Genomic DNA, 8,569 nt, shown 5'->3' on the forward strand with positions numbered 1-8,569 from the left:
ATATACTAGTTTAATCAATCTATCTAATGATACAGAATGTCGACTATAAGCTTCAGTTTAGGACAGGCCCTGAGCGAAGATGGCGGCTTCAGTCCTGTCGCCAGTGAAAACGGAGGAAGAAATCCTCAATCACTCCATGTTAGAGGATGATCCTAACGATAATTCAGCCACGAATGAAGAAGAGAAGACGAAACCGAGATGGGGACCCAACCACAAAGGTGCAATGGAGCTGGCTAGCCTATATAGCAAAAGTGAGTAAAGATATGTAACCTAGCAGCCGCTCCTAACCCAACATACAGAGAGCCCAAGGAATTGTTTACATGGCAGAAAGTAAAATTTGTCACGCAAAATTTACTTGTTGAAATCTCGATACCAGGGTGATAAAACAGTATTTTGTGCTTAAATGGACCGCAAGCCAAGTAGAATGTGTGATAGGTGGTGTGAGGGAAGATTTGGAAATGGTTGTAAAGGGCGTAGGGAAGTCAAGGCTACTTAAAAGTAACTACCTTTGACATACACCTGTCACAAGATCACTGAAGGGCAAATGGTAGTGACGTATGTTTTGTCACAATTAGAAGTGGCCATTACTCATGAACACGACGTAGTCATGGACATTTTTATGCAACATCAGTAAATGTCAGGCATGATGATAAGATGAAAAGTGAAAGCAAATGTATCTGGAAGTACAACCCATATTAGATGTGTTTAAGTGGAATATAAGATATATTTACTGAAATTGATTTTTTGTGACCAGTCTATGAAGTTGAAGTATCGTAAGATGTAGACAAGTTTGAGGTGGAATTTATCTTCTTTTTTTTTCCACAAGTGCATAGTGACTCATCACCCCTTTCATTTTTAACAAAATTCACCATTAAAGCTTATACTTAAAGAAGCCAAAGGAATAAGTTAAGGTTGGATCAGTAAATTGATTCGGCTTGTGGATATATAAGAACATTTGTGAGAGGTTACATTAATCATTATTAGAATCAGAATTTGCATACTGAAACTGTAGGCATAGCCCATCCATTTTATAGTCCTTTATTTTTTCTTTAAAGGCCCAAGTTACATAATGAACGATGCATTAATTCATGTTCACATTGTAGTATAAGGGCTGAATTCAAAGGAGTTGGGGTTATGATTTTCAAGCATAGAGGGCACTGGTACCAGACATTTTGATTTTAATCACCTTTTAAAATTGTAGGACCATAGTGATGTAAAATGGTGTTAGTGATTATTTTATTCCGTTTTCATTGCCTATGTACGTACTACTGGCAGAAGAATTAAAAGCAGAGGCGATACATAAAAATTTGTTGGGATATTTTAGTTGATTATGATTTGGTAGAGAGCAATGAATAGGACTGGAATTGGAGGCAAACGCAAAACTGACAGTCGTTCCTAATCAAACCTTGTTAGTTTAGGTTAATCTGTGTTAGAAAGAATTATTTTAGGTCAGGAATTTCTACTGCACTGATTATCACTTCTATTGTTTTGCTTGTAAAGTCTATTTTCCTAAGGATTTTTTTAATCTATTTTATTTATTATTAACAAATAATTGTTTAATTTTCAAAATATAATTAACATTATTTGTTTTGTACTTTGCTTTTAGATTCTGTAGATTAATACAGAATCACAAATTGATGAAACTATTCAAGGACACTATTCACCCATCATATAACTATATTCTTGGCAAGTTCTTTCTGATGTCAGATGTAGCAAACATGTCATTGCCTTCCATCCTTCAGACTCCTGTACTCTGCCCTTTGTAGCAAATGCTTTGTATTTTGGTACCAAGCAATAGGACTTCTTTGTTTACAGTGACTTTTTTCTTAGAAAAAACATATCTCGGAAGAGAAAAGGGAAAGTGAAAATCTTTGCATACTGGAAAGTAAAAGTTGCGTTTGCATTTCGTCTTGGACAGCCAGCGTGCTTTTACCTTTGGGGACAGTGTTGTGTTGAAGTCATGATGTGAAAGGTCAGAGATCTTGGACCACCAGGTCTGGAGACCTGGAGACTGCAGGTGGAGATGAGGGAGTTTCTGGGGCTTGGAGAGAGGCAGTGAGGAGATGGTAATTCCCTTCAACATCTGTCTTGTGCTAAATTGAAATGGTAGACAAAGTGGAAATGTGCACAAACAATCCAATGTTAGGTAGTAGGATAAAAAATGTGTTTATCCAAACTACTGTTTAATCATCTTTCACATATTAGTCCATATTATGTCATGCGAGTGAAAAAAAGTGAAAGTGTAGCTTTTGTGTCCACTGCAGGACCAACGACTAATCTCCTTAGTGACAAAACAGCCTCAGCACCTTGCCATGGTAGCTTAATCCAATTAGGAAAGGTTGCATAGATGGTGTGAATTGCATGTGAAGTGTTGAGAGTGTAGGAATGGCTGTGATTGTAAATGGAACCTGGAACCAATGTAATCAATTCAATCAAACTGATTAGGTGCTATTACTGGTATTACTGGTTACTCAGATCTTCGTTATTGTGTAGGTTGGGAACCCACAGAAATGGGATTTGAACAATTGCCGTGTACTTCCTGGAGACCGAACCCAAGTTTTCCTTGTTTGAGGGAGGGATGTTATCCACTGCTCCACTACATTGTAAAATGTGAAATTTAGTCCACTTAATATAGACTTCTTGAACAATATGATGTTTGAGAAGGTCTGGAGACTAGAAGGCACCACGTGAAGAAGAGGGTGTTTGTGACACTTGGAGATAGGTAACAGGGTGGTATCATCTGTCTCATGCTGAGATGGAATGACTAAGCAGGAGTGTATGTGGGTCCGCTGATGTTAGGCGGTAGAGTGGAAGATGTTTACCCAAATTGCTCAATCATCATTCATACTTAAGCCTGATTCATTGTGTAGGAACATATGTTGTGCTTGAGATTCTAATGGGATAAAGTTCTAGAATATCTACACTATTGTAGTAGCAGACAGTAAAACGTGAATCTTTGTCCACCTAGTTGGAAGTGGGAGTAGGGACTTGGTGTCATTTCCCTTTTGGAGAAGACCTTCAAGCTCAGGGTATCTGGGGATGGCCTCTCAGTTTGGCTGATTATTAACTTGAAGATGAAATTTTTACTTTTGTCTGTACTACTCAGTATTAAGTAATTCCACAGAAAAATGTTTGGTTTGTATTTTTCTGGTGTCATTTCCCTTTTGGAGAAGACCTGCAAGCTCAGGGTATCTGGGGATGGCCTCTCAGTTTGGCTGATTATTAACTTGAAGATGAAATTTTTACTTTTGTCTGTACTACTCAATATTAAGTAATTCCACAGAAAAATGTTTGGTTTGTATTTTTCTGGTGATTCTATGGGATTTAAGTGATTCTGACCTGTATTTGCTTAGGAAATTCAATAATTTAAGATGATAATATCACCATGTTAATTGTGGGAGGATGGAAATTAGTATTGTTTTCTGTTAATGAAATAGGTTTTGTTAGTAGTCATATGGGATTAAATTGCTAGAATACCTTTTTGTAGCCATAAAAAAGTAGGACATGTCAAAATTTGATCAGGGATACTTTGCGTAACATTGATAATTATCCTCTTAGCATTGTCTTTTATATCCCATTGTTGCTGTGGAACAGGGTCTTTAGTGCTTAGTGTTATCAGTTCCTTTGCTTACTAATGGCATTATGAGCTCAAGGTGTTGTAAGTAGTTTGTGAAAGGCTTCTTAGCAGCCGCCTTTATCAGGCTTCTGTGGAGCTCGTTTCGAGTAACAAGTTGGAAAGTAAATGCCACCTGTTGTTACCATAGGTCCCCATTTGAGCATGACATATAGAGAATTTGAATTAGAATAGTAATCACTTTTTTTTCTCTCTCTCTCTCTCTCTCTCTCTCCAAATGTTAGTTTTTGTTATTAGTGTTCTGTTCATTGCTTTCAATGCCCCAGATACAACTACTACACAGAGGTCTCGGAAATTCTCGTACTTCAATGCTCCACACTAACAATCTCTAGACAACAGTACAATATATCTTTCCTAAGTGACATATGGTCCTGCACAGTGGCTGTTGCTGGTTACCTGAAGGCTGTAGGTTTCCTCCCAAAGAGACCAGCGGTAGTGGATTGATTGATTTTAATTGTGTGACCAATCAGTCTGGTTCCCATATCTCCCTTACATGAGACTCATGGCCCTGGGAATCTTGGCAGTGACTGTCAGATAAGTCCATAGGTCACTCAGTGAAGAGATACTGTAGAGTTGTGTGGAGTAATTGTATGAGAAGTGATGAACATAATATCAATAGGGGCAAGATTACCTTGGAGTCTAACCAAGGGTCTATTGGGGATGGGGGGGGGGTTGTTTGTTTGATTGTCTGAACAGCTGTGATGTTGAAAATGAGTGAAGTAGATCAGAAAAGGACATTTTTAGTTAATAGTCCCGTAAGCAAGTGGCTAAGGACTACAGTGACCTAATGCCGATAATGGTACTGTAATGCTGTAAGGGAGTATTACAGCATGCCATTAAAATATCAGTTGCCCATTAGAGTAATGTGAATGGGTATATACACAAGTATATGGTGATGGCTATCAGTCGGTGAACCCATTGCTTGAGTTCTGTCATGATGGAGACCTATGGCCTTTAGAAACATGGCTGCAGTTTTAACCTGTAGTTTACTCGGTGAAAAGGTTTTGTTTTGCTGTCGGGGAAACATAAGTGTAAGATTGTGTAATATAAGGTATGTTTTGCTTTCAGTGTTGTGGTTGCATCTCATACACTTTGTATCTTTTGCTAAGCTGGTTTTGTGTTGATACTATTTTAATGCAGAAAAAGTTGGCGGATGCAGGGGTGACCTGTCATCCATGAAGAGCTGAGATGGGAGGGGTGGAAAGGGGGCTGGAGGGAAGTGAAATGGTTAGGAATAGCCAATAGGTACATGCGTCTGACTTGGCTACCACCCTTACAAGGGGGAAAAAGCTCTTGGTATATAAATAGCTTATTTTAATGCAGGTGATGACCTGAATGTAGTTTTTATAGCGTAATTCTTGGTTGATCGATGGGGGAGTTTGATGAAGTATAGAATTTGACAGTTGGGGAGTTTTATGAATGTGTGCATTTTTCTGTAGACATTGTTGGTGTACTGAGGAGTAGGTTATTGTAGATCTATGAGTAGAATACTACTGGGGATATTTTTATGCTTTATTTAATGATCTGTGTAAATGTGATATTAGGGGAGGGTAGGTTAGAGGGCTTTTGCATCATAGAACAGTGTGACCATTCTCATGTGCTACTCTGTGGGAAGGATTTTAATTTCTGAGTGTAGATGATCTGTTGACATTTTTGTGCAACGTATTATTAGTGTTTCATTTTATGTTGTTCGTATAATGTTTCAATTGTTGAATATCAAATGGATACATAGTGCAGTTCTTGTAGTTTATATATAGTAACATTTCCAAACCCTATCCAGGCCGCTGTTCCAAGTATGTTTCTTATTAGTCTTCACAGTATGTGAGATGAGGGTCATGTATATCAAGTGCAAGGCCATATATATATATATATATATATATATATATGTATGTATATATATATTATATATATATATATATATATATATATATATATATATATATTTATATATATATATACTTTTTTCTCAGTGAGAGAAGTTGGCCATTTGAAATGATCATTGTGGTTGAGTAAACAGCATCACTGTGGGCTTCTGATGAGATGAAGAAATTCTGTCTTGTGTTAGATGTAGTTCTAATGTGTTGGACTAGGTTTGTGTGTTTTTACTGATGTATTTTTTAGTTGTATTGCTAGGCCATTATTTTTAGGTCATCTGCCATCCAGCGTGGATACAAGGGGGGGGGGCAATGCCCCGAGTATGGTACACATTCATAATCAGTCAGTACTTGTATGTGATGGGGTATGTCATTTTCATCAAACATTTGATTCATTTGTGAAGGCAGCCGTGTAGGTTTTTCTGTTTGTATCTGCTTGTAGAATTTGAAGGTGTCAACTTTTCATTTGGCATCATTGTCATGGGGTTAAAATATCGGAGTGTTTCAAGTATCGGTTATTGGTTCACCCCCCCCCCATAACATTCCTGGATCTGCGCCTGTCTGTCATAACTGTATAAAATGATCAAAGTTTAAGTGAACTTAGATTACTGCTGAGGACTGTACTTGTGATGCTGAAGACAGCATTTATATATTGTTTATTGCTGAGATCAATATTTGAATGTTTCCATTTACTTATTATATATATATATATATATATATTTTTTTTTTTTTTTTTTTTTTTTTTTTTCCTGAAAGATGAGATGCTCTCATATAAATTGTCTGTCAGCAACCAAAAATGTATACTGATACATCAAAGTGATTGTTGTCATGTAGGGACCATCTCCCTGCTGCCCATTTTCAAAACTCATCAAGACCCTCACCCTCACATCTGCCTGGAAGTGCACTCCCAAGGGGCTGACACACTAGCTAGACTGGGCCTTCTGTCAACTTTGACTGTATTTCCTCCATTTTTTCACATAGAGCTGACAACTGACAAATATTCCATTTTTCATAAAACTATAAGCCAGTGACATAGTACCATCCAACAGTAGACAACCTTCCTACATTTATAAATAGAAATACAGAGAGAAGGGAGCAAGTTAATCTTGTCTGTGATGTTTTAGTCTCTGTCAACAACTGATAGGAGGGAATGAGTCACTAGTTATCAGCTCTTCTTACATGAAAAAATTAGAAGGGAGGTAGTCACTGTTGATAAGAGAGAGACCTTGGATTCGGCTTGGAGACAGTGCCAGCTCCTTTGGGCTCGTCCTCCAGATGAAGCCAAGGGTATTGACGGATTTAAAGATAAGTGGCAGGGAGATGGTGGTTCTTTCAAATGTCAATTCTGTTTAACCACCATAAACAGTTATCCATTGTTTGTCCTGAGCCTGGTAATAGATTCCTTAACCTAGCACTCTCCACATAGGATACACAGATCATGTTGTTGTATACAGCCAAACATTGGATGCTTTCTGACAACAATAGTTTCTTCCTTGTGTAATACGTTGGCCACCCTAGTGGCCGTGGCAAGATTCCTGGGAGCTACAAGTCCCCCGCATGAAACATCTGACATAACAGATTGATAAACCAATATTTAGGAAGTGGATTACAGATAAGACATGAGACTGCAACATTTCATAATGATAACCCAAAGGTCAATAGGTTGCTTAAATTTTTCCTCTATTTATCTATCTCTTCATACCAGTAGGTTTCAACCCCCATGTACAGAAGTGGCCAGCCAAGGCAAACACCCATCTGTCGCCTATTTCCATTTCATCTTGGCTTCCCATCCTTTTTTATTTATACATGTATGTGTGTGTGTGTGTATAAATATATGTGTGTGTGTGTGTGCATTTCCTATTTATGGATTTGTTTATTATTTATTTTAGTTATTTAGTTATTTATTATTATTATTATTTTTTTTATTTTTTTATTTTTTATTTTTTTTCTACTCTAGGAATAATGTCAGCAAGTTGTGACATTGAAGACCACTAACAAAAATCTATGATAGGACTTCCGGTGGTTATTGGGCAGTTGAGGCAACAGGTTTCTAAACATTTTCTAGTGCAGTCTTGGTATCAGTTGTTTTATGATTTTTAAAGTACTTTTCCTTGTTTGTGAGGGCTTGGTAGCTTCATAGTTGTAGGTTCAAGTCCCATGCTCCTCTGGCTCCCAGTAGTGACTGTTACCAACCCCAACATTCCAAACACAGCAAAGATGATTATTTGGCTACAGTTACATGCCTTCTTGGGGCTTATCATCTCTCTGGTTGGTTAGAGAAACAATTTGTGTTTAATACTGATTATATTGTAAATCTCTGAATATTTTTTATAGGCCTGTTGGATAGTTGTCAACAATGTTTTGTCGTTAGGTGGAAACTAAGTCAGGGTGAAGTCACGGAGGTTTTCCCTTTTTTAGGTACTTGCTTATTTATAGTTTGTACAAGCTTTTATGTAAGTTAGACTTGAGTTTATTGTGTGTTGTACCACATATATGCAACCAAAACTGAGTGGGTTATTTATGTGAATGATACAGTGGCTGAGTGACCTAGGGCTCCATAGTAAGAGGAGGAACGGTTTGAGTCCAGCTGTTCAATGTGGGATGGTAATAAAGGTATACAGTTTTAGATTCCTAAGCTCCAATAAAGATATAAATGCCTGAACATCATGCAGAGTGGATAGTGGCTGAAAGATTGAAATAAAAATAAAAGTTAAATAAAAATCTAACACAGAGTGCCTTCCTGACATTAAATTCCTTGTTCATTCCAACAGCATTCACTTGATATTTCCCATTCTACTGTGCTTCCATGTGAAATCGTTGGGTATTTTATCAGAGATCTTCTTTAAGTCTGCATAGTATGCCTCTCCATTTCTTCCTTGTAAAATACTACATATTGTTATAGAAGCATGGAAGACAACTTACTTGATTGTTGTGGTTTTTAGGGAACTGTTTTTTGTTGTCCTTTGTATTTCACTTGTTGTTTGAAATTGTATCCCAGTACTTCCTATGCTGATAACATAATTGTTTATGTATGGACTTTCTGGCTCTATTCTTCCAATAC

The 8,569-nt window shown here is 37.3% G+C and overlaps 1 protein-coding gene across 1 annotated transcript; it reads left to right on the plus strand.

The window, feature by feature from the left end:
- Positions 1-67: 67 nt before the first annotated feature.
- Positions 68-7,750, plus strand: Kua (Plasmanylethanolamine desaturase Kua). Its single transcript, XM_076212343.1, has 2 exons — positions 68-251; positions 7,466-7,750. Exons 1-2 carry the CDS (start codon positions 80-82, stop codon positions 7,501-7,503), a joined length of 210 nt encoding a protein of 69 aa, XP_076068458.1. The 5' UTR covers positions 68-79; the 3' UTR covers positions 7,504-7,750.
- The last annotated feature ends 819 nt before the right edge of the window (positions 7,751-8,569 follow it).

Source organism: Oratosquilla oratoria, chromosome 29 (assembly GCF_046742065.1).
Source record: "Oratosquilla oratoria isolate Oo_2021 chromosome 29, ASM4674206v1, whole genome shotgun sequence".
NCBI lineage: Eukaryota > Metazoa > Arthropoda > Malacostraca > Stomatopoda > Squillidae > Oratosquilla > Oratosquilla oratoria.

Excerpts from the sequence above, each read along its gene's own strand:
- Kua (XM_076212343.1), top strand. The coding sequence starts at position 80 with ATGGCGGCTTCAGTCCTGTCGCCAGTGAAAACGGAGGAAGAAATCCTC. Across the intron at positions 252-7,465 it reads GGCTAGCCTATATAGCAAAA|GAATAATGTCAGCAAGTTGT; the intron begins GTGAGTAAAGAT and ends TTTCTACTCTAG.